Here is a 27112-nt window from a genome sequence, read left to right as displayed (position 1 = left end):
TTAATATGTGTTTCATTTATTTAATATGTGTTATTCTATCTTTTGTCAAATAATCATCTTTATATTCTTATAGTACTTATTTATTAAAGTAGTCTTTTTTTACTAGACTTTTTTACAGAAGTATTTGTACTCATACTTCAGTAAATAACATGAGTTATTTTGCCACCTCCGGTTTTGAATCTTTAGTAAAGATTAAAAAAGAGAAAGTCTGTTGTCTGCGCTGCCTCACACGTTCTGAACGTAAGCCGAGACGCGATGACGTCACTTCTCTTGAACTCGACGCTGATTAAGTGAAGTTGTTTGGGCTGTACAAGAGCGAAGAGTAGCGCTGAAAGGGCTTCAGTTCATGTTGCTGCTCTTCGGACGCACGGTTCCGCTGCTTTTCACGCGTACAGTCACCAGCTACTGTCCATCCGCACTGTCGAAACCCAACTTAATCAATTCCGTGTTTATAAAAATCGCAAAGATAAACGGCGCTACTACACACAGTTCCTCGTTCAGCAGCGCAAGCGGCCAAAATACAGGAACCATGCCCGAAAGAAGGCCCTTCGTGCGGTTACCTACTGACGTTTGCCCCGTCAACTATGGGTTGTGTCTGAAGCCAGATCTGATCGACTTCACCTTTGACGGCAAGCTGGAGGCACAAGTGGAGGTAAGTTGCTTGGCTTCAGACATGGATGATGTTGTCTGAGCCTGCCAGGCAGGGATTTTGTTATGTAATCTGACCAGCTAACGTTGCCACTCGCTAGCCAATTTATCGTGGTTCACTGATCACGAGTAACTGTTCACAACTAGCCCGCTAGCTGCTGTTGTGGGTGTGTTAACTGAAGGTCGCTAATGTAAATCTTTAAGCGTTTCGCATTGGCCTGAAAAGCAGCAAGAGACTTCTGTATATTATTAATTGGCTAGTCACTAAAGCTAACACAGCTGTCCAGAAGGTAGCAGCAGACCTGCACTCTCATGTTAGCATAGCCTACCGTTTAAATATCTCCTAAGTTAGCCTTCATGTTAAAAGCGTCTGCCTGCAAGTCTAACGTGAGACCAGTTTAGATCACCTAACAACTATATCTTACTTTAATAATTATTATTACTGCCTCAAACAAGCCGAGGTACAGCTAGCTAATGCTGTCAAGTGTTTGCTAAATCATGGCAACATCGTGTCGCTCCCTCCCACTCGCTCTCCCAGTCTGTCTGACAGTTGCCCGTTGTAACAACAGTTAACTTGTACAAAGATGGGTAGTATCTGGTTACAAATACTCAGTTAATTTAGTTTTCAGTTGTTTATTTATATAGCGCCAATTCACAACACGTCTCAACGCACTTCAATTCAATCATATAAACATTGCAGTTGATCCTACTCGTCAAACAGTGCATTGAGTTCAGTTTATTATTCAAATTAGTTTCAAATGTTTTCTATCTGAGGAAACCCAGCAGATTACATTGTGTCATTGACTTTGCAGCACACTCTCTTATCGAGCAAACACGTAGTGATCGTGAGAGGAAAAACTCTTGCAGAACCTGGCTCAGTGTGAGGGGTCATCTGCCAGGTTGAGAAGACAGCGCAGATGCACAAAAAAGAAGCAGAACGACTGATGTACGAATACTTTTTAAATGCATGTAAAAAGTTAATTGAAGGAGAGGAAGAATGTTTAGTTGTTGGCAGAATTTTCTCAGACTTGATGCAGCTTGTAAGGATATAGAAAGCATAAAGTTAACAGTTGAAATAACAGAAATTATTGCAAATCGGAGAGTTATTGAAGGAGATGGTGAGGTTGCCCCCCCCTTAGAATGAGGCATGAACAGACCAGAGCCAGGGACAACCTTCTTTCCGGACTGGATTCCCCCATGACAGTTCGGGCCGTGCGACTTTAACATAAGCATTCTCTGTAGTCCTTATGTTATTTTCTGCTGAACCTTTTGTGCCACTTGGAGATAAAGAAATTTAGTATTTATTTATTGTCACTGGAAGTACTTTTCCTTATTTTAACACATAAACACCATCTTCTTTAAGTATTAGTTTCATAAGTTTAATGGTAAACAATTTGATTTGGAAATATTTTTTCTTCCTAAATTTATTTTGAAATGTTGTTTTTATTTTAATCTTTAAAATATTACAAATTTGACGTAACTTTATATTTTTGTTTATCTGACATCATTTTTAAATGTTATGATCAGTTACTCCAGTACTTCAGGAGCCTTTTTGTGAAATATGTTTTGTACTGTTGAGTAACTTGTTGGACGGCTACTTTTTATTGGAGTAAAAATATGTTGACGTTGTGATACTTTTTCTTCAGTACAATGTTTTGTTACACTACCCATCTATGATTAGGCTGTTTAGGAGCATAATATGTACGTATATCCCTAAAAAAAGATGCATAAATACCACCAATAAGTATAAAAACTATATTGAGGGTGCTACAAGATTATGTTTGGCTAATGGCTGTTTAAATTAACGTATTTGTTCATGTCCAATCTCTGAAGAATCATAATTTGCACATTAGGTTAATTTTTTTCTGACAGCATTTTTAAATATTACATGAGCTGTTATCAGCTACGCATTAGTTAAGTAGCTTTTTGTACCAAATATTTTTTCACTCTTAAGTAATTTCTTGGACGGCTAATTTTTACTCATCCTGGAGTAAAAATATGTTGACATGATGGTACTTTAACTCAGCTACAATTTTTGGCTACTCTACTCAACACTGTGTATATTATAATTCTGTACAACCCAATGTATAATTAAGAAAAACAATCTTAATGTAAAATAGGCAACAATAAAAAAAAAAAATCAGTAGCTCTACATAGTGTGCACTTCCGCCCTTTGTGTGGCCACCAGCATATCAGCCACCTGTGCAAACATGTCCCTGCTTGTAAACTCTCCCTCACTGCACATTAACAGAACATAATTCAAGACTCGGCTCATTATTTTCTTGTATAAACGTGGATTTGCAAAAGGTACTACATATAACTAGCTGTGCCTTGGAAATGTAAATATACTTGTTGAACTTATACACATTTTGTCCAGTTAACACCACAAACGTGAGTGTGTTTTATTGTATCCTGTGTGATAAACCGACACAAAGTAAAACAGTAAAGTAGTGCATCATTAAGTGGAAGGAAAATGCATCATTTTCCTTCCGCTTAGACTTGAATTTCCACAAATTCAAGTCTAAAGATTTTCATAGTTTTGTAACTGTGTTGCACGATGTTAGAAAATCTGGCTCTTGATAAATATTGAGATGATAGTCAGGTATGGAATCTTCTGTCCTCTTTCTCACCAGTGCTTCCATCACTTGGAAAATATTAGCCAACAATTATTGCCCTCCAAACAGAACTTTGCAATATGAATACTGCGCACACTGAGAGGATATGTTGTATATTTTGCGACATGTTGTGCTGTTTTGTATTCAGCATTTGAGATGTATCTTGTATTAAAATTCAGCAAAACCAATTGGCTTCCAAGTTCCGTAATTATTAAATACATTCCACCTCTGTGAAATTAAAGTCAGAAGTTTACCGTGAGTCAAGGAACCCACCGCACCGTTGTGTAGACGCAATGTCAGGTTATAAAATGATATCCCAAGTTTGGAAGGTTTTTACTGAATGCTGGCTGAACAACCACCCAAAAATAGATCATTGCACAATTGTGAACATAGTAATTTATGGTATCCACCTAAACTGACTGGCTTTGCAACAAGAACATAACTCAGAAGCAGCAAAGAAATTATTGGTGACTGTGGAGGAGCTGCAGAGATTCAGTACTGATGGGACGATGGATACAGGTCAATGTTGGAGAAAACAAAACAAAGACACTGGAGGCAGCAAAATACCAGACTTTAAACAATCAAGAGAGTATTCTTGTGTTAAAATACCCCAAAGTTCAGATCCAAGCATTGCCAGGATTTGATTATTTTTGCTTGAGGACACGTCCAGCTAACATGACCCAAACATGAACCATTTTGTAAAGTAGAACAGGCAAAAATGTCAGTCTCTAGACAAGCAAAGTTGGTAGAAATATACCGTAAAAGACTTGCAGGTGGTTTTACATGGTAATAACTTGGTGTTGAGAAGAGGATGGTCCATGTTGTCAAATATGTCTTCCTTTGTACGGTCATCTCCAGAGGTTCCACAGTAGGACCCAGCTCGTAGTCAACTTTATCATCTTGTTCAGCTTTCAGGGGTTTATTCACACCAACCATGTTTAGTCCGCTTTAAACAAACTTTAGTTCATTTGCCTAGAAAGTCCATGTTGTTTGGGGAGATGTCAATGTGCAATCAAACTCTGATGCTGACCAAAAGGTGAACTCTGGTCTGGCTAAAACTTATGTCTCGATTCAGTTGAAGTAAACTCTGGCAACACATATGTGAATGCCAAGCGGATCGGAGACTGCTCCAAAAGTAGGAAGCGGTCTATAGTGCATGGCATTCTGGGTAAATGCAACCAAAACAAAACAAAGCATGAGTGTAACACACATGGTCTTTTACCAGCACCAAAAGTGAAATCCTACAACTGCCAAAATCTGACTACTCCATTTTTGTTTACATTTAGTGAAGAAGGAAGTTGCACATGTTGTGTTTATGTGTTCAAATGTTGCAATGGAACCGGATCTACATGTGAAAACATGTTAAGTTACTGGCTGTGGTCCTGCTACTCCAACAGATGACGAAGTGGTTACACAATCCACAAGACTATAGAAGAAATGCTGTATACAGTTGGAAACGCTAAAGGATTTAAAGTACAAGGAGTACAGTCTGCTTTGTTTTACTGCTGCTTGTTTGACACGTTCCGGTTTATCCTGAAACTTAACCTTTGTTTTTAAATTAAAAAAGAGTTGATTGTTTCCACGCCATGCCACCAAGCCATCCACCTGCTCTCTGTACTCAATGTCTTGTGCATATATGATGCCCTTGACAACTGCAGTGTAATTCGAGTATGTCTGCAGATGGCAAGACTATGACTATAAGTGGAAGTTTCAGGTGTACAGAGTGGAAAGGAGTGGGCAGAGTACTGTCCCTTGTGGTGCTCCTGTTTTTTATATTGCAGAATATTTTCAAAGCAAATGTAGTGCCACTGTTTGACAGTAGATCTGGAAAAGTTTAAATTTAACATTTTAATGGAATATGCATTTTATTTACCAGAAGTATTTCACACTCATGGAGAATGACGTTTCCTGTAACGTCAGGAGGGAAAACTAAGCACATGTTCATAGTTATGGGCTGCTGATCAACTGGATCATCAGCAAGTGTGATCACAAAAAGCCCAAATGATGTTTGGGTTTTTTCCATGGTCAACCTGCCACACTCTCAAAGCACGGCAGTTGTTATGGCAGCAGCTTACTTGTTTAAAGGTGAACAGTAGTTGCGTTACAGGTGTTTTCAGTAATGATGACAGGCTGTGCAGCCAGTTAGAACTGGTTCCATGAACTTTATCAAGTAATGACAGCCCTCAAAATCACCCGTGCCTATAGGCATCATGTTTTCCCCTTATAATTTTGCAATTTCAATCATCGCATCCTCACCTTCATGTCAGTAATTGTTGAATGAGAGGCTGCCTAGCTAGGCTGAAAGAGCGTTATTGGGATGTTTATATTCTAAATAGAACCGCATAAAGTGTATTTTGCATTCCACATCGGACTCTGGACCGTTTCTCTCTCCTATTCAACGCCATCTTTTTTGTGTATTAACGGCTCCACTTATGACCAGCGGCGCCCTCACTACAATACAAAAAGAAGGTCGTAGCAGACGTTATTAGCTACATCAGTTAATTCGAACTAAGGAGCTTGTCGAGTTCTTTATATTTCAAAACAGAACCGCATGAAGTGCATTTTACCGGGGTTTCTTTGGACCGTTTCTGTTCCCGTTCTTGATTCCTGGCTCTGGTTAGGGATGACCAGTGGCGCCCACTGCTGGATGGCGGCCAAACTGCAACACAAAAAGTAGATCTTACTCGACAATTAACTGTAAGTCGATTGATTGTTTACAACCCTATTAGCAATTGTGACCACTTTTTAAAATAAAAACAGAATATTCTTATTTTTATTTTCCTGGTCTGTGGTTCAAGTCAACCTGTTGTATTCTCAAAACAAAGTAGTTACAGCAGCATATCAGCTTAAGTAAAGGAGAACAGCTGTTGTGTTGCAGGTGTTTTGGGTAATGATGACAGACAGTTTGTGCAGCCAGTTAGAACTGGTACTTGAAAGAGAAAGCACACATTGAGCATCTGTTTGCTGTGTACATTTGATGTTTCTCACCATTACCACACGTCGGGAGGGTCCTGCTGGGCTTGGTGTTATTCAGTAGCAGTCATAGTTGATGAAGTATCACATGCTGCTGATTTCTGATGCTTATTTTATTTTAAATGTTCCAATTTGAGTCCCCTTCACATCTCCCGTTTGATTGCACAATCTGCAGTTGCACCAGATTTTGCAACAATCAGATTTTGTAATTCTAAAACCAACTTTTTAAGAAGCTGGACTGAAATCAGATGGTCACTTGTTTTGCTATCACAAAATGTGGATATATAGACAAGAGGCAGTCTTGGGAAGCGCCTCCGTCTTTAGAGAGGGAGGCGCTTCCCTCTCTAAAGACACTGCACACTATCACTTATGTATATCCAACTGTTGGCAAAGTTTTAACATTTTAAATGTCTTTTCAGGTTTAAGCATCTGCCTTCACTCGCAAACTGTCCTGAAAGTTGATTTCAAACACAGGAGCATCATTCCTCAGTTTTTACAAACCCTAAGAAAAAAAAATTCGCATAATCTCTCTCGTTTGAAAACGTCTTGACAAAAGCATTTATTTTAAAATTAAGTTTCAACCCTGGTTCAGTCCATGTCTTGAAGTGAGACGTTTGCGTTGCATAAGGCCTCAGCGGGTTAACGCAATGTGCTCCAAAGGCTCAGCAGTCTGTCTTTCTGCCTTCTGTCATGTTTCATAATTGCGGCCGGTTTTCCGCCTCGTCAGTCTCAAGCTGACAGCCGTGTCAAAACTCCTGTGCTACAAACTGTCAATGTCACTGTTACAGTGCACCAGCGTCTGTTTGCCCTAACAATAAATTTAGTCCTTTCTATTATTTTTTGCATCACAATTTAGAACGATATGCTGCAGTAATCCTCAATTTTTTTCATTTAAGACTTTACAAAGCAGTGCTGCAACAAAGACTTCCACTTTTCAGCTTGTTGTCATAAATTATTAAATGATTCTGTTTTATTATTTAACTTGTTTTACAAAAAAGTTAAAAAATTTTCCAACTTTAAGGTTGCAAATTTAAGTAATAGTCCTTAGATGTTGGATTTCTGAGTAATAAAGTTGGAGGGATGTTGTTTTCTGTGTTTTAGTAAGTGAGTAGAAGGGCAGAAAAAGAAAGGGAATGCAGTAAATGGTGTCTGATGGTCGGGAATTGAACCCAGGAGAGCTTCATCAAGGTCCATATCCTCCATATATGTGGTCACACAACTCCAAAATCCAATCTGGCAAACAACGTAGCAATGGCTGAAGTTATATTATCTTGCAGATTTAATCATTGTATTGCTAATATTGTTGACATTATCACTGAATGAAGCTTTGAGCAAATCTATCTGCCTTCCCAACTTGGAACTGGAGCTCATTTAAGTGTCATTCTGATTTATTACTGGATTCAAGTTTAAGTTCACTTCTTCCGGTATTTGTTCGCTGTCACTATATCATAAATTAATTAATGCCAACATTTTTTCACAAGCCTGAGTACCACTGCAGGCCCTGGTTCCACAGTTTGTGGACCATGTGTGTCTTTCTTTCGCCTTGCTCTGTGCTGGATGGGGTGGGGAATGGCTTCGTTTCCAGCTTTTAAACATTTAGACACGTTGGATGTGTTCCAGGCTCTGATCCTATTTCAGTACAAAGTGCAAGATTCAGACAAAGTTTCATTTACACTTTGGGTTTGCTTGCAAGCTGGATGTCTGAAAAGAGTTGAGCTAGATGGAGCAGAACTAAACTTTTATAGAGGGAGTTTTATTAGGGCATCCATATTAAGTCTATTGCAATAAGCAGTAAATCAATAAATTACTAAGGGGCGGGGGTTCATGATTGAAAGACTCAGAGACACAATGAAAACAAAATGTCTAACAAAAAATGGTTCAGAACTTCAGTATCTATTTTATTTGTTTTTTTGTTGTTTTGTTTTTTGTTTTGGATATTTAAAATGTCTTCCAGTTACAGTGTCAAATGTTTGTTGACAAAGCTCATTGAGATTCACAACTCATTTGTGTGTGGAAAAAAAAACAAACAAACAAAAAAAACGGCTCATCCCGCTATCTACTGTTTAGAACGTGTTAATTTACACACTATTTTTGGTCTGGAGGGCCTTCCATAGTTAAAGGCAGGCCATAGTTAAAAACAGGCTGCATGGGTGAACATTTCTCACACGTCGCATTGCGCGTAGACACAAACGGCAGCCATAAATCATGTATGTCTTTGACATTGTGAGTCTGTAGATTAAACTGTTTTCTGTCAATATTTACAGGTCATACAGGCTACAAATCAGATCGTGATGAACTGCGCTGACATTGACATTATCACAGCTTCCTTCGTACCAAAAGGAGCAGATGGTGAGGGTCACACTTTCAGTTTGGCTTTTCCTCCTTCCTTTTGTCATGTTACTGCCCTCACTAAAATATGGTGTTGACCTCTTTCACCTCTGCGTCAGCTGACTGAAAAGTCACACTAGTGTCATTTTTTCCAAGTCATCAGCCTTCCTCTCTCTCTCCTTCTTTCTCTCTGTCTGTGTTTCTCTGTTTCCCTTGGTTTAGAAATCAATGCCACAGGCTTCAACTATCAAAACGAGGATGAAAAAGTCACCCTGTCGTTTCCAAGTTCCCTACAGAAAGGTATGGAGGGATTCTGCCTGTCAAAGAGTTGTTCAGAAAATGTATAAAAAACGAGAACAAATAGCTGTGCTCTTTCTGTGAATGCCTCCACAGGCTCTGGCACGTTGAAGATTGAATTTGTGGGGGAACTGAACGACAAAATGAAAGGATTCTATAGAAGTAAATATACAACGGCTGCTGGAGAGACCCGGTATGCAGCTGTCACACAGTTTGAGGTGAGTGGATGGCGTCCACAGGATGGGAGAACGCAGTAGGCAGATTTATTGTTATACTCTCAATTTGGTTGCTATTGAAGAAATAAACTTAATACAAATAGGTGAGGAAATGTGTTTTTATTTCTTTATTGTACCACCTAGATTTTTGGATATTCTTTCAGGATGAATCTAAAATCCAATAAAACAATTACAGATGAACCTAATGTGTTTTTCTCTAAACGTTTGAATTCACATGTCCAACGTCTCAAGGAGAAATTATAGTAACCAGTGATGTTGCTGACATCAAGGAGAGCAGTGGCATCAGCCAGTTTGAGCCTTTGGTGGTGTGTCAAGTCCAGCAGTGTGAAAAGCGCGGTCCAGGGGCCATTTGAGGCCCTTGAAATGGTTTTGTTTGGCATCTGAGCACAAGTTAAGACTGGTTTAACAAATGTTGCCAACAACATATAAAATGATTGGTGACCGATGAAACTTGGAAACTTTTTTCTGTTGATAAGGTGTGACAGAGTATTAGGGCCATACTAAGAAAAAAAAATGACAGTAATATTACGAGAATAAAGTCATACAAGAATTGAGTCGTAATAATGCGAGAAATATTGCAGGAATTAAGTCGCAATAACGCGGGAATAAATTTGTGATATGACTTCATTCTGATATGGATTTATTCTCATAATTTACTTTTTTTCTCATCTTCCTAGCGTGGCCCTGATACTCCGTCGTAATACGGCAACAGTCCGAAGCCCCATCTTTTTGTGTTTTTGATCTTTAATTATATTCAGGTTTTATAAAAAATGTTATTGATGAGTCGGTAAAACTTAAAAAAAGTCTCAAACAAATTTTTACATTTTTCATTTCATTGATTTTGTGTCCCAACAGCTGTTTAAATTTGCCAGTTTTGGCCCTCAAGGCAAAATGTTTGGACGGCACTGGTCTAGTCAAAACAAAACTGCCTAAACTTTGTAAATAATACAATGACGGCCCCGAATTACCTGAACAAATTAAATTTATTGCCATAAAGCATTATTATTGTTATTATAACAACAAAATGTACCCACATTTTCATCCACTTGAGACAGAACTTTTATCAGATGGTGAGTTTAATGTTCCAGCTAAATGTAAAAACCTTCAATAACAATAGGAGTTTACATTGAATATTTTCCTAATTTTCAGAGATCATATTGCACTGGGAGGCAGCAGATATTTTCCCCCCAACAGCACCTCTAGTGGTCACAGTAAGCATTACAGTTACTGCACTGAAGCTCCAGAGATCTCACGGTATGCCAACTGAAATAAACAAGGTGTGATGACTTAAAAAATGAAAGTGATGGCATTCGCCCTCAGGGCATGTCTTTCTCTCTCCTTTATGTTTCCGTTAAAGCGGCTCCATGCACAGGAAGGCGCTGGCGCCGCTTCTTTACTGGTTCTATAAAAGAACTGGTTTGGTTTTCTGGAGCCTGAGAAGCAACTCGTTAAATCTTTCACAATCTCAATCATCTGATCTTTGATCAGTAAACACAACAATAAACACAACATCTAGGGCAAACGACACCTGGGGAAGTTAACAGAGTTCATCCTCGAAAATGCTTGAATTTCAGTCTGGTGTTTTCAAGGTTTGGAACGTGCTTGATTTCTGTATGAAGTCTTGAAAGTGATTGATTTTCAAACAAATGCTTGAAATAATAAAGTTCAATCAAATGCTTAGTTAAAAGTCTAAATTTGGAAAGCCTTACAGTTGAAACCAGATGTTTTCATGCACCTAATATAAAGACACATTTTTTTCTCATTGTCTGAAGTTAAATCGGACTACATTTTAATTGCTTTAGTTAGAATTATCAACATTTGCTGAATGCCAAAAAAAATTGTGAACATTTTATATTTTATTTTAGATTATTTATTATTTTTAATGTCTCAATTTATTGATATGTTTAATTGAAATAAAGGTTGATGATTGAAAATGGCTGATATTTTATACAATAATCTTCATAAATATGTAGAGCTGAATGATATGACTGAATAATAAAGTTTTAATTTCATATGAGTCTCTGGATAATTATTGATTAGTTTTTTGCTTTAAATAAATGAAATACTGCCAAACTGGTGCTATGACCTTTTCTGTTTAATCCACAGTTTTCACTTCATGACACTATTTTTTTTTTTGTTTTTAAGCAGTTATGAGGCACAGTGGCAAAAGTTAAACTTATTCTGTGGCAGTTACTCAACAGGGTGTTGCTAAGCAACCAAAGAGTGAGCGAGTTGCTAGGCAACCAAAGAGTGAGCGAGTCAGTTGATTCCGCCAACTTTGCTTCTGTCAAATTCTGTCAGATTTATTATCTATTGATATTAATCACATGTTTATCGGGATATATTGTTATGGATTTATGATAAAGGATACAATAAGTGCCCCCCCCCTACTTATCAAGTATTTTCTTATGTTCTGTTTTTCTTTTATCACCCATCCAGTGACCAACTCCCTCCGAACTGAGCAACGTCTTAATAAAACTCAGGTTTTCTTAATTTTTCTTCCTGTCTTTCAGGCCACAGATGCCCGCAGAGCTTTCCCCTGTTGGGATGAGCCCGCTATTAAAGCCACCTTTGACATCACTCTGATAGTTCCCAAGGACAGAGTCGCCTTGTCCAATATGGTACGTCATCTGTTCACACCTCATTATCAGAAACTCCGGTCTCCACTCCTCCCCTCCCCAAGTCGCTCTCTGCTGCCAACTTTCTGACATCTGTGTTTGTCGTCCTCTCAGTTTGCATAACATTAGGCAGGCAGACGGACGGCATTTTCTGCTGCAGGCTAATGCTATATATACGTGAGAAATAAGTTTAGTCATTGGGTGTCAATCTGAAGTGAAAGCATTTGTATCTACGTTTAATCAGCAGCCACTATCTGTTGGAGGTTATATATTCCACCACACCCCTCATAGCTAACATTTCACCTGATGAGTGCTGGGTAAATAAATCTGGCTCTTTCTGAGAAATGAGTAAAACTAGGAGTTTGTTAGTCACAGGAAGCTTTGACTAACAAAGCTAACAAGTAAGTCTTACTTCATTTACACCCTTTTGTTAGGTATGTATGGAGTTAATTTCTTGCCAAAATGTTGCAAAATAAAACATTTTATAAACTGTTCCAGAGTAGAAAATTGTCTGTCCTTCGCATAAGAAAAAATTCACTCATTATCTTAGGCTACATTCACACATCAGACAAATGCAGTGGGTTTTTTCCCCCCAAATTGTTACCCAAATCTGACTTTTTCATGGCAGTCTGAATGGTCCAATTCAATATTTCCTATGTGGTGCTAATTCGGATACGTATCCGATTGCTTTCAAACCGTTTGGAGTCTGAATGGTCATGTCGCTTTTTCCTCGGCTTTCATCTTTTTTCAACAAGAAATTAAACCCCAAATATTTTAATTGTTTTGAGGGGGAATCAGGCATTTGCTCTGGTGGCCTTAAGTTGATGTCTTTAAATCTCTTTTAAAATCACAGTTTTACTCCCTTGACTTTAACATGGTATGAGGCTGACACCAGCTGTCTTTATGTTACAAATGTGTGTAAAACTTTGTCAATATTCTGCTAATGTTGAACAAGAACACATTTTCGCAGTTGAGATGGTTACATTAATAAGAAACGCAATTAATATCACACATGAATACGTTTGTTTGCGTGATAAGTCATTAAAACATGCTATACCATCATCCTCCAACTACTTCCTGTTGTCTTCTTTGTGGTTTGCACCAGTGGCAACATCCTGTTGTTGATTCGTGACTCGTTTGATGCGAAAAAATTGCTGTTTTGCAAAATAAATCAATTTTGGTAGCCAAAAACAAAATCACCTCATCTTTGCCCCAAAACCTTTTAACGAAAAACAAGTTTGTTTGTTTTTTTGTTTGTATATATTGTGTTTCCATTAAGCAAATTTATTTGCAAAATGTCAGACTGGGCAATTATATGGTCAATGGAAACACAGCTAGTGTCTGTTCCACTTGTGCTTAAATTTAAGCATAAGTAGGTTTAAAATTCTGCCTTTAATTTTTGTCTCTGCCTTGTTTTTTCTTCTTTGTGTTGTTTTCAAAGGTGATATATTTATGTCATGGTTTCCTCTTTCCAGGATGTCGTTCATCAAAAGCCATACCCAGGTGATGTAAACCTCGTGGAGGTAAAGTTCGGCACCACGCCCATCATGTCCACGTACCTCGTAGCTTTTGTGATCGGTGAATATGACTTTGTGGAGAGCCAGTCGTCAGATGGCATAAAGGTACGCGTGTACACGCCCGTCGGGAAGGCAGAACAAGGGAAATTTGCATTGGAGGTAAGAATATTATGTTGGGAATTACACCAACCGAACGGGTCCGTTCGCTTTATGTTCTCTTTTAATTTTACTAAAAATCGTGACTGAAGCAGCAAATAAATTAAAGGTTACCATAACTTGCATGACGGTGCTTTTATCCTGCCATGTTTTGTGTATGCTTGTTAGTTTTTCTCATTTTCAGGTGCTGACAGTGGATAAAAGTCACTATAACCGGCTTTTTAAAAATGTTTTACAGGTTGCTTGTAAGACCTTACCTTTCTACAAAGACTACTTCAGTGTTCCTTATCCATTACCTAAAATTGATCTCATAGCGATTGCTGATTTTGCTGCTGGTGAGTAGATACCAAACCTAATCTTCTCTGAAGAATTTAAAACATTTAGAGTAAAAGTCGGTTTTCTTTCCGTCTCTTAGGTGCCATGGAAAACTGGGGCCTTGTTACATACAGGTGAGAATCATTTATATTTGGATTGTAGTAAAACATTAATGGTATTAACGTTGGCAGTGTTTTAAAGCCTGAGGCTGAAACTACTAATGCAGTAGCAATTTTAAAATGGTTTGTTGGGGTTTTTGAACTGTGATACTATTAATATGACTTAATTAAAACTATAACTCTTCAGAATATACCAATCGCTCATGAGTGTTGATCACCGATACGGATCACATGGATTGGCTGTTAATTTTTTAATGTAGTTATAAATTCTACTGGCTTTGTGATCTGGCAAAAAGGAACCATAATATCACGTTACTTTAGACAAAACATACAATACTGACCAGATTTAAAACAGTAAGGCTGTAAATTTTACAGAAAGTCAAATAAATCTCCCAGCTGATGTTTGTTTCCAGGGAGACTGCACTGCTAATCGATCCGAAGAACTCGTGTTCGTCATCCAGGCAGTGGGTGGCGCTAGTGGTTGGACACGAACTCGCCCACCAGTGGTTTGGAAACCTGGTTACCATGGTAATAATCCAGAACACTCACTAGTAACTTTTAAAGGGAAACACCATCTCGCACCTACCGAGGTGATTACAGCCAACTGAAACTAATGGAAAATGAAACTGAGAAAACTTTTTTGCTAACTGAAATAAATAAAAATGGCAGTTAATGGGAGGAAATTTATAGGTAACTAGAACTATATTGTATATTTATGAAACTAACTAAAAAATATTACAATTATAGACGTAATATGCTTTGTTTTTATGTTTATGAATCTATTTAGCCTTCCCAGCTGATGTGAAATTGATATTTTCCTACAGAAGTAGTTTTCACAGTTCAGGGTGATGTCAGCGCGCCTAGAGCTGCCATCTTTGAACATAATGTTTTCTAGCTTTCAATTCAAGTCAACAAAATATAAGGGCCAGGCTAAGATTTTATTTTTTAAATTACAATAATGAAGTCATAATATTAGAAAAATAATGTAATTTTAAGAGAAAAAGAGGAGTGTTGAGCATTTTGGTACAAGTTTTACCAATAATACTTAATAGAAAAACTTAATAATTTGATGTAATGTGTTAAAAGATTATCAGTAGCCTTGTTTTGATACGATTGTGCAAACAACTATGTCTATTTTTTAATAAAGAATCACACTGACTGAGCTCGATAGTCAAGTTTTTTTTCTCAATTTTAAGACGTTTTTTTTCTGGTAAAATGTCTTTTAAATCTTAATTATCATGATTAAACAAATACTGTCCCTTATACTCCGTCATACAATTCAATGAAGGGATGATTGAAATAAAGGCCACCTTTTGAAAATATTTTCTGTGACTTGTAATTTCTCTTTTAGAAAAGAAAGCAAGGGGGAAAATGTTAAAATGGGATCCAGTATGAAAGAATTGCAGGCTAATTGATCGCCCTATGATGCATATCTCTTTATAGAAGCTCATAAAGTGAAACTTAACCCAATTAGCCCGTTCGCTTGTGCAGCTGTTCATGGTCGACGTTCCCTGTCTGTGTCTGTGTGCAGGAATGGTGGACTCACCTCTGGCTCAACGAGGGGTTTGCCTCCTGGATCGAGTACCTGTGTGTGGATCACTGCTTCCCAGAGTACGACATCTGGACCCAGTTTGTCTCGGCAGATTACACCCGGGCTCTGGACCTGGACGCGCTGGACAGCAGCCACCCCATCGAGGTAGGAGGAGAACCAGCAACCGGACGGGCTTTATTCTCCTGGGGAGACCGTCCATCAGGACTGCAGCTGACCATTATTTTATTAATCAATTATTCTTACAATTAATCGATGGATCGGATAAAAAAAAAATTGGCACATATGCACCAGCATAGCATTTCTTTAGTGAATATGAACCGGATGAAGCTAAAGCTATGAGGGGACTTGAGGAGTTTTGGTTAAAACATATTTATAGAAAAAATGTTTACATTTGCTACAGTTTTGGCTTAATTGCTGCTCTGAATATGTTGGGGGGTTTTTTCAACAAATGGCCTTTTTTAAGTCTGTATAGTTAAGTTAGCGATTAATCGATTGCTAAAGTAGTTTACGATCGTTTTAATAATCGATTAATCTCAATTAATCAGATCAATTGTTTCAGCCCTTGTGTCATTAAATGGTTTGTCTGGAAGGTGATTATGAATCATAAGACATTTGGACTGAAATGATTAATCATATTAATCAGTTGCTGAAATAATCGGCAACTAATTTAGAAATCGAATAATCATTAACTGGAGTATGGAGACTCAAAAAACAAAAATCCACTTGCTGAAAAATAAAATGCACTCGGAGCACCAATTAAGCCAAAACTGAACAAAAAATATGTACATTTTGCATTTAGGATGTATATAAAGAAAAAATAGTCTGTAAATACCCACAGCTCCTCAAAATGGTAAAAAAAACAAACAAACTTAACCAGATAAGTTGAACAAAAAGGATTGAGCGTTTCACATTATTTATTTGCTTCTTTTAATGCATTTTTAATATGGTCTAAAGAAGACTTAAAAGAAAAATCCACACAATGTGGCCTCTTTTAATGCGATTAATTGCTAAAATAATCAATCGATAACTAAAATAACCGTTAGCTGCAGCCCTAGAATACATTGTTTTGTTTTACTTCATCAAGGGTGAAATTATCGTGACGTTTTGTGGCTGTGTGCTTCAGGTGAACGTGGGCCATCCATCAGAGGTAGATGAAATATTTGATGCCATCTCCTACAGCAAAGGAGCGTCAGTGATCCGCATGTTGCACAACTACATTGGAGACGAGGTTGGTGGTCTCCAACTCGTGGCCCGGCGCCGTCGCTGCACCAACCTATTTCAGTCGGTCTTTTAATGTGTCTTCACAGGACTTTAGGAAAGGAATGAATTCCTATCTTTTAAAGTTCCAACATAAAAATGCATCAACAGGTAAGACCACTCAGTTCGCATTGTGTCCAGCTGGAGTTATTTTAAAATGGCCGCCGCTCGTTGGTCTGATTTTGGGCCGTTTTCCACAGAGGACCTCTGGGATTGTCTGGAACAGGCGAGTGGGAAACCTATTGCTGCAGTGATGAGTTCATGGACCAAGCAAATGGGCTTTCCAATCATAGTAGTCGACCAGGAACAGGTGAGTCGTTTTATTTAATTTAGTTGATTTATCTGCCATCTGGAAATGCACTAAGTAAAAAGATGTGCCTTTTTTTCCCTCACTGTCTGAGGTTAAGTCTGACCAAACTTTTCTTGTTTTAAAAATTAGAAAACTTTCCATGTTCATTGTTTTGAGATTATTTTTGTAATTGGTTTCAACTGTAGCAGTTATAACATGTTTTGAACCTGATTGAAATGAAAATCTCTTGGTAATTTCTTCACCTTCTGTCTTGCTACTGGTGTGATTTTCCACTGTCTTTAAGTCGCTGTCTGATGATGTCATTTGCAGCAAGGTGATGACCGAATCCTTAAACTATCGCAGAAGAAGTTCTGTGCCAGTGGGCCACATAATGGTGAGCTCTGGCTATTTATGAGTAATAATCTGTTATAGTTGTTTTGTGGTTTTGTTTCCATTTCACTGTTTTTGTTTTTTATTTTGGATATTTAAAATGTCTTCCAGTTCCCAGTGTAAATGGTTCTTTATAAATCAAAATTTGTTGATCTTTGAGAGGGCGTACTAATATTATTATTATTAATCTACTTGGAAAAAACAATATTACAACATTGTTATTTATTTGAATTTATAGTTTAACGCTTTGAAATTGGGCCTCTGTCTCTTTAAGAAGCTCTTACTCTTTGCGACACGCCACCTTCAGGACTTTATCACAACAATGCCCATTCATTATACTGTTTACAGTTTCCCTTTGTAGAAAATGTTCTTTTTTTAATGTTTTCTTAAATCTGAAGTGCTTTTATTTTTAAATATCACCCTGATATTGAAAATATCTCAAATTGACTCCTGTTCACAAAGTTACAGTTTCTACTATGAAGAATGTTGTGATTTGCTAATTAACCAATTCTTCGGATTAGTTGAGTACGGTGCGTTTACTGATCGGGGAAAAATCCGACTTTCAAGTTTCAGGAGTTGAAGTTGGGTGATTTCAGTTACCAGCTGATTTTTCTGACCATTTATGTTCTTTGGACTTCACTCAAAGATTATTTATCCTTTGAGTGAAGGATAAATTCTCCACCCTTTTTGTCGGACAGGTGAGGATTGCCCCAGTTGGATGGTGCCTATCAGTATTTGTACTAGCGAAGACCCCAAATGCTCCAAACTCAGGATTTTGCTGGAAAAATCTGAGACGACAGTGACTCTTAACGGCGTCGGTCCGGATCAGTGGATCAAGGTGAGCTCATGTTGCACATTGAGCCCTGAAAACACAATGTAAGGATGTTTTCCAGCTGTAACGCATTCATTCTGTTTGCAGATCAACCCTGGGACTGTCGGCTTTTACCGGATCCAGTACAGCTCGTCCATGCTGGAGAGCCTGCTGCCAGGAATCAGAGACCTCAGCCTCCAGCCTGTGGACCGACTCGGCCTGCAGAATGACCTCTTCTCCCTCGTAGGTCTCACTGACACACACATCCTCTCTAAGTGAAGTTCATACTGAGAAGAAACGCATTTCAGATCCATGTTGAGATTTATTGAACTCCTCTGTTGGTGCAGTAAATGTTCTCTTCTACACCAATACAAACAGGGCTGAACAATGAATCAAAAACATTACATATCGCAATAGACGCATGATCAATATCAATTTATAATGCATCATTCAAATCTACATATCGAGAGGAATTTTGTTGCAAGACTCCAATAAAAATAAAATGGATAAATAAGTAAATATAGAATATTCACTGAACTCCAATCCAGAACCGCACAGCATTCTGGGAGATGTAGGCAGAGGAAAAACTTTAGCTGCGAAACCTTTCAGTCTGCCGTTACCAAAGTTGGTGGAATCGGCTAACTCACTCACTCTTTGGTTACCTAGCAACCCATTCTATGGTTACCTAGCAACAACCTGTAGGTTGTAATGTGAAGAAGCTGAACTACTTTTTTTTAAGAGTCTAATTTCCCTTTCTGCTCGGTGAATAAAGGATGCAGCTCGTCCATGACTCCTTCCGTTTCATCATTTGGCGTTTCTGCTCACTTCCTGTCGTGTGGCTTCAGTCTCGTGCAGGAATGATCAGCACAGTGGAGGTGCTGAAGCTGATGGAGGCGTTTGTCAACGAGCCGAACTACACCGTTTGGAGCGACCTGAGCTGCAACCTGGGAGTTCTGTCATCGCTGCTGTCTCACACGGAGTTTCACGACGAGATCCTGGAGTTCATCAGGGACCTGTTCGCCCCGATCGGCCTGAAGCTGGGCTGGGACAGCAAGCCAGGCGAAGGTGAGGAGGAACCATGAAATTACATTTAAACCCAAACGCTTGTTGTTTCTTTCCTTCTTAATAACATTTAATTTAAATAACACTTTTAAAAATAACATTTCTCTTGGCATGTTTGTCTTTTATTTAATGAATCAAATATTTGGCATATTCAAAAGTGATGCTAAGAACACACTTTTCATTAGGGATAAAAACAAATCTTTAACCTTTTTTTTTACGTCTGAGTGTTGGGGCCATAAAAAAAATAAAATTATTAGAATAAAGTCATAAAATTATGAAAATTAAGTTGAAATAATGCGAGAGTAAAGTCTTAATAATACAACTTTATTCCCATAATTTCATAACTTCTTGAACTGTATTTTCCGCACTATAAGTTGCACCTTCAATGAATGGCCTATTTTAAAACTTTTTTCATATATAAGGTTCATGGAATAGACGTTACAGTTAGGGTTGCCACCCGTCCCGTATTGAACCTATACGGGACTGGATTTGGTCCGTACTCTACAAAAGTGGTCCCCGAGTAACTTGTATAGTAGGCTGCCCCAGTCATTGTTTCACTCGCAGACCTGCAGACGACCTGATTATCAGGTCTGTAGGTAGATGGGTCAGTCAAACTTTATTAACAAACCAGCGTTCCGACAACTATCCCAGCATGCACCGCGTGGTTCTTCTTCTATGGTTGCTTACCGTAGTTGCTAGACCTGTTGTGGCTCAATATTGGTCCATATATAAGGCGCACCGGATTTTAAGGCGCACTGTCGGCTTTTGAGGAAATTGAAGGTTTTTAGGTGCGCCTTATAGTGCAGAAAATACGGTAATTTTATTATTTTTACTTTATTTTCTTAGTGTGGCCCTAAAACACCGTCGTAATATCGTATCTATATTTTATTGATGTTTAGTTTCTGTACATCATATGTAAACTGGTAAACAAAGTTCAACATCAGTGGGAGAAAAAGAGGGAAAACTAAAAATTAATCGGATAATTATGCAAAAATGAGGTCTGACATTTTGAACTTAACCATTTTGACCAGTTTTCAAAAACGAACTCTTGTGACATCAACTTAAAATTATTTTTCCAGAACAAAAATACTAAATATCAAATCAATCTAGTCGTTTCATTCTTAATCCATGTTCAGGTTATAACTTAAAAAAACAAAAAACAAAAAGCGTTTTGTTGATTTTATCCTTTTTGTTATTGTTCAAATCCTTCCAAGTTCCGAAGAATAATTTCTGCAGCTGCTGAAATATTTTCCTAATTTCTTTCTCACATGTATTTTGGACTTCAGGCCACCTGGACGCCCTGCTGAGAGGCCTGGTTTTGGGGAAACTGGGCAAGGCGGGACACAAACCCACACTGGAGGAGGCCAGACGGAGATTCAAGGAGCATGTGGAGGCGAAGCAGGTTCTGCCTGCAGACCTGAGGAGCCCGGTAAGAGAGGTTTAAGATTAATGCAATAAAGGGGCATGCTGAAAGTTAGATATTTGGTTTTTTTTGGGTGGCATTTATGGAAAATGTAGAATATAATTTCCTATGTTGTATTTTACAGGACTTTTCTTGTTGCAAGGCAACAGTGGTCCCTACTGAGCCACTGTGCAACCATTTTATTCACAAAATTAATGTTTTACTCGCACCTTAGGAGAGTTTAGAGACCAATTATCCAAACAGTCATGATTTTAGGCTGAGGCAGGAAGCCGGAGCGCCCGGAGAGAAACCTGCAAACAGGAAACCTGTAAAATCTTTTTACTCTTTTTACCCTTTTGTCCCATAAAGTTTTTGTGTCTCTGGTCGTGAATGTTTCAGTAACTGGACCCATCAGGACACACATGTTCTGTCCCAGTCTCAAAATGCTCGCTTATTTTCTCATCTTCGATATTTCCTTCGACCAAATCAGATATTCTGTGACCGGTGACAGATTTCTCTCCATTTTAATGTCGGTGGAAATAAAACTCGTTTAGAGCCACAAATGTCCCATGTCTTTTGACAAATATCTTCTTTTTAAAGCACCAGGGTTTTATTTCTGTCTTTAGGATATAAAATAAAGGTAAACATTAAAGAGGATGGAGAATTTTAAAAAATCAGATTCCGATGTAATGACATAGACATAGTTCTTTCAGTGTCATTGTTTGTGGAAATTCAATGCAGATATTATCAGAAAAACATTAAGCAGTTAAAAATGTGCAATTTGACAAATGAATGATTAAAAAGGGAATCATCGTTTGTTCCCCAAAGTCGTCAACATTTAATACTGAGTCTTTATCTTCACTCTCTTCTCACCAGGTGTATCTAACGGTGCTGAAGCACGGAGACGGCGCCACGTTGGACACGATGCTGAAGGTACGCCGGTTAAAAAAACATTTCTGTGTCAGACTTAGTTCTTTATAGTGCCTGTTTCCAGGACTACAATGAACGATTATTTGTTATTGATTAATCCACGAGTTCCCAAACCTTTCCACACCAAACGGCTTTAGCTTTTGGTTCGGGACCTAATTGCAAACCTATGGACAAAGCTTAAAATTATGTAAAGAAAATTAACTTTTAGAGTAATTTTTATTCATTATTCCATCATTTTTATATCCATTTAGCATAAATGCTGCTTCATATCTTCTGATTTTAGTTGACTACAAGTTCTGTGGCGGAAAAGTTTACCAGATAAAATATTTTTCATCAAAACCCACTCTTTTTTTAATTATGAGAAAATAAGTAATATTTCATATTAATCACATTAAATGTTATTTTATTCCCTCAGTTCTTCTGGTTTTTTCCAGTAGTGTTCTCCACATCCGGGTCGTCTTAGTGTTTTTCTTCTCAGAACTTGTTTCATTTTCTAGCTTGCTATTCTAGCACTTGTTGTCAGTCAGCTGAGAAACGGTGAACTGTGATATAGAGACACAACTCTCAGAAAGCTGTGGATTATGAAAAGTTTTACCATTCTCTGTGTTTTCTCTGTTTGCTCCTGCAGCTGCATAAACAAGCCGACATGCAGGAGGAGAAAAATCGCATCGAGAGAGTTCTTGGCGCCATCTCTGCTCCCGATCTAATCCAGAAAGTCCTCAACTTCGCCCTCTCGGTACACAAACTGTTTTTGTTTGTTTAGCTTCGTGCTTCCGAGTGTTTTAGTTTATCAGTTTGTACGGAGGAGAAAGGAATTCAACGAGAAATCCTTCCTTTTGTTCAGTATTTAGTCCCTGTCCCTGATCTCCTGCTACATTAACTGACAGACTGTTTATGTCCTAGTCCAATCCCGCGAATCAGCTTGATGTATTTTTAATAGAATCTGTGAAAGGATTCCCTGAGTAAACTGGACTCTATGCCCCATCAAGCACACATTGATTTGTTGTTTTAATAAACTTTTTTTCTCAGCCGTCAAAATGCCAGAACAGTCATAAAAATGCCAGAACAGTCATAAAAATGCCAGAACAGTCATAAAAATGCCAGAACAAAGTCGTCAAAATGCCGGAACGAAGTCGTCAAAATGCCGGAACGAAGTCGTCAAAATGCCGGAACGAAGTCGTCAAAATGCCGGAACGAAGTCGTCAAAATGCCGGAACGAAATCATAAAAATGCCGGAACAAAGTCATAAAAATGCCGGAACAAAGTTGTAAACTTAACTGCTACATAAAAAAATAACAAAAAAATTAAAAAGAGAAATTTTGAGCATCTTGTGAAGTTATACTTTGGCGTTAGTTTTAAAAAGAGGAAATTCTTAATTTTTTAACACATCAGCACCAAATTATTACCAGTAGCAGGACTTTGAAACGATTGTGTCTGTTTGGAAGAAAGAAGTCCGACTTGCTGAGCTGGTTTCGTCAGATCTTTATTCTATCAAAACGTTTTCTCATTAAAACAAATCTAAGCCTGACTTTAATAATCTGTTGTAGAGAGCAGCTGAAACACCAACCAATAAACTTTATAAAGTTCAAAGCCTTAAGCTTGTGTAGCAGGAAATCGGCCTTTTCTGTGTGACCTGAACAGCACTGAAATACGTTACAAACTGAAGTATTGAGTCGTATTAAAATGGAGCAAGCATGTTAGCGTTAGCCTAGCATTTATTTGACTTAATTCCCACTCTGAGAGTCTGGACAGACACTTTAACTTCACCTGTTGCATATGACACAAACCTCCTCAGCTGTTGTGTAAAAATGTAAACTGGATAACTTGGTATTTGCTTTTATTCCAACCTAACTTTTCGTTGTGGATTTTGCCCCGGGCAGGAAGAGGTTCGTCCCCAGGACACGGTGTCTGTAATCGGAGGGGTGGCAGGAAGCAGTAAGCAAGGCCGGAAAGCTGCCTGGAAATTTGTCAGGGACAACTGGGAGGAGCTTTACAACCGCTACCAAGGAGGCTTCCTTATATCACGCCTCATCAAGGTAAGTGGAAAACTGATTTTCATTTGCTGGAAGCATGAATGAAAATCATGCTTCCAGTTGGACGTCTACAGTGATTACATGTATGGAACGGCATCAGTTATTTGAGATAAAATGTCTTCCTTTTGTTTTTTTTATTGTAGCAAATGCTTTTATCCTTCTGCTTTCCTGAACATTTAAGTTGTTTCTCTTTGCAGCTCACAGTCGACGGTTTTGCTATTGATAAAATGGCTACTGAAGTCAAGGTGAGACTTAAACTATTTACTTTTTATATTCTTTGTGAGCTTTTGTCCAGACAAAATTGCAGATTGTCGACTCAAATATTTAAGCTAAACAAACACGTTCGAACTTCAAAACATCCGCCCAACTTTCCACCATGAAAGGGAACCCATCATGCATAATTCACATTCTGCATGTTTTTGTATTTCCATTTGGGTTTTTACTGCTTCTAAAACCAGCCCAAGCATTTAAAAAAACACCCAGCTGGTTTTTAATATTTTTTGATTTCTGGAGGTTTTTGAAATGGCATTGCACCTCACTTAGTAACCCAGCAAAGCCTATACTGTTACCTACCAACCCCAGCGGAACTCTGCCCGTTACCTAGCAACCCCAGCAGAACTCTGCCCGTTACCTAGCAACCCAAGTTGAGCTCCAGTCGGCTGGTTTTAGGATAGAATATACTTTATTGGTCACCAAGGGGAAATTGCTTACTTCTTGTCTAATTGTAGTAAATATAAATCTAACCATTAGTGACATATTTATAACATGTGACATTACAACTAATTTAGATATAGCCTAATAAATTAAATTAATAAAAAAAACAAGTATGTACATGAAGATATTGCCACCTTTCTATATAATGGCCTGTGTAATTTTTTTGCCAAAAGTTTTTTTTTTCTTTCCAAAACTTTTTGAAAAAAATGACTTGCGCCATAATTTTAGGAAGGTGACAATATGTGAATCTAAATCTATAAATGAGAGTTTTACCGCTGTATGCACTGTACAATGGCTGCTGGAAAATACAAGTGTTTTATTGTTGACGTAAAATCCAGAAACTACTTGCTGCATCCTAGTTGTGCAGGAGACTCCACTTCTGCTTTTCAAATATGTCCGGTCGCATAATTTTGCATCTGTTTGGAGGCATTTTCATTACACATGCAAGTGTAAACAATGAGTTCTGTTTGGATTTAAAGTGACAGAGACCGTAAAACAGCTCATTCTGAAAAGAGCTCAAAATATTCAGAAGTGACCACTGATTTTCTGCAAAAAATGAAACATGTTTTGTAAGGAAGCATAACAGACCACCGTTCATAAACATCAGGCTGCCTTGGTCTAATTAAAGGCCTTTGTGTTTTTCCTTTGCAGAGTTTCTTTGAGAGTCACCCCGCGCCGGCCGCTGAGCGCACCGTGCAGCAGTGCTGCGAGAACATCCTCCTGAACGCCGCCTGGCTCAAGCGCGACGCGGACGACATCCACCAGTATCTACTGCAGCGCAAGGCGCCCCCCGTCTGAGCCGCCCGCCTGCTGCATGCGCTCCCCATCCCTCCCTCCATCCCTGCTTCTCCTCCTCCCATCATCATAGCCGTCTCGCCCACGTCCCCCGGGACTTTATATCAGACGGGGAGATACGAGTAACTCCTAGCTTCCTTATTCTGAACTGTACAAAAGAAGAAGACAAAGCCAAGGATTGAACGGAGCTTCTTTTTTTGTTTTTTTGTTTTTGGAGGACGAGAGGAGTTGAGTTTAATGAGAAAAGTCCATTTAATCAGACCAGGAATGTAGGTTTGCTCCCAGTCTGTCCATGACCAGAGGACATATCCATCATCAGCCGTCGGTGTGCAACGCTACTAAAGCTGTGCAGATGCAGCAGAACCCGGCTGGTCCAGAACCCGCTTCACGTGCCCCAATATGCACACCGTCATCCATCCCTCCATCATAGCTGAGAAAACTGTGAACCCAACTCCTTCTGCATGAAGTGTCATTTTTCAGCTTTGATTACTTCCATTTCCCTTTTTTTTCCTCTTTATGGAAATTGGTGACTTCAGTTTCTCTTTTTATTTTTCCTTCCTCATCCTGTCTCCTCTTCCTCCTATTTCGGGCACTGTGATTGGGTGAAAGCTGAGCGCGTCTGGACAGAGGGAGCTTCTTAACACTAGTGTGTGTTGTAGTTTCCAACAGCACTGATTCTTCACTGCTAATAAATTGTTAGGACGGGGGCAAGCAGCGCTAGCATGGTACTATATTGTAAACTGTTTAATGCAAGCATTTTTTTCTTATATTCTTCTAAAAGAAATAATGAAACTATTCATAAATCATGTCTCCACCCTCCCTTCATGCACCTAAATCGGTTTGTATAGTTGGAGTCGAAGAAAAAAAAAATATTTAATCGTGTTTCTCTATCCGCTTCCAGCCATTAAATGACGATTCAGGAGTTTTTTTTATAAGACAACAGATGCAGTGATTTATTTAAGTGTTTAGATTGTCTTTATTCCAGGAAAAAAAAAGAATAACAACATTTATGTTGTATTTTATTCTGAAGGGACACCAGGAAACTCAGACTTGTCTTGATGGGACAGATTGATTTCCAGTTTAACTGTCGAACTGGGCAGCCTTAAAGCAGCCAGTTGGTTTGCAGTAAATATTAAACCCTAATGTGGTGATAATAGGTGACTTCCACTCAACATGAACTGTATCCAACATGGCAGGATCTGCAGACTTGTTAAAAAATATATATAACTATATAAAATTTCCAACTTGATGCTTTTTTTTTTTTTTTTTTGTCTTTCAGCTTCTGCTTAGCTGCGTTTCCATTACAAATGTGTGAAAAACTTTATCAATATTCCATTAATGTAAAAAAACACAATTGCGTTGTTTCCATTAAATGAGAAACACAATTAAAATCACGTCAATAAGTTTGTTCATGCGACATTCTCCTCCCACTTCATGTTGTCTTCTTTGTCGTTTCCGCCAGTAATGACGTCTGGTTGTCGATCATGTGACCGGCAATGCGAAAAAAAAATTTCCACTGCAGTTTTGAGAATTTTGATACAGCTGAATATCCTCCTTCTAATGCAAAAACTTATCGAAAACATTAGTTTTTGTTCAAAATTGTCACGTTTCCGTAATGCAGATAAAGTTTCCTAATTCTAATTTGCACAATTATAAGGTTAATGGAAACGCAGCTACTAAGACTCTTTCCATCCTAAAGTAAGTTTTATTTGTTAAAGCAACATTTGGGTCCATAATAGGTGAAATAGATTATCAATCATATTGGTCCATCAATGAATGAGCTGGTTGATTTTGTAAACTAAAAGTTATACAAAAAAATAATCCAAGCAACTGTCAAGAAGCTTATTACATCCTGTAGCAACTTGCTTTGGAAGTTGGGCAACCTGAGGTTGTGGATCAATCAATTGTAGATCAATTCCCAATTAATCTACAATTGGGAATTGTAGATCAATTCCCAATTAGAAAAATCTAAACTGTTTAGTTAATTTTAGAAATTCAATCTAAAAAGTTGAACTAATTTTTTGCAGGTATCTAAAAAAAAGTGAATATAGTGGG

At 38.2% G+C, this 27112-nt stretch overlaps 1 protein-coding gene across 1 annotated transcript; it reads left to right on the top strand.

Moving 5' to 3' along the window:
• Positions 1-57: 57 nt before the first annotated feature.
• Positions 58-26298, top strand: npepps (aminopeptidase puromycin sensitive). The gene is made up of 23 exons (XM_007574648.2): positions 58-652; positions 8501-8585; positions 8787-8864; positions 8958-9079; positions 11611-11718; positions 13191-13391; positions 13627-13723; positions 13804-13837; positions 14236-14350; positions 15354-15518; positions 16498-16602; positions 16682-16742; positions 16832-16941; positions 17251-17314; positions 18009-18148; positions 18230-18364; positions 18967-19186; positions 20470-20612; positions 21462-21518; positions 22144-22251; positions 23396-23551; positions 23746-23793; positions 24914-26298. The coding sequence occupies exons 1-23, from the start codon at positions 347-349 to the stop codon at positions 25058-25060; spliced, it is 2805 nt and encodes a 934-aa protein (XP_007574710.1). The 5' UTR covers positions 58-346; the 3' UTR covers positions 25061-26298.
• Positions 26299-27112: the final 814 nt, after the last annotated feature.

This window comes from Poecilia formosa, unplaced genomic scaffold, assembly GCF_000485575.1.
Source record: "Poecilia formosa unplaced genomic scaffold, Poecilia_formosa-5.1.2 Scaffold358, whole genome shotgun sequence".
In the NCBI taxonomy this organism is placed as follows: Eukaryota; Metazoa; Chordata; class Actinopteri; order Cyprinodontiformes; family Poeciliidae; genus Poecilia; species Poecilia formosa.
The sequence above is the reverse complement of the archived record's forward strand: the minus strand, read 5'-3'. Positions and strand labels throughout refer to the sequence as shown.

Bases quoted from the DNA above. Each gene is read 5' to 3' on its own strand.
- npepps (XM_007574648.2), top strand. From the start codon at position 347: ATGTTGCTGCTCTTCGGACGCACGGTTCCGCTGCTTTTCACGCGTACA. The intron at 16,603-16,681 runs GTTGGTGGTCTC...GTGTCTTCACAG, and splicing joins ACAACTACATTGGAGACGAG to GACTTTAGGAAAGGAATGAA. The intron at 16,942-17,250 runs GTGAGTCGTTTT...TGTCATTTGCAG, and splicing joins TAGTAGTCGACCAGGAACAG to CAAGGTGATGACCGAATCCT.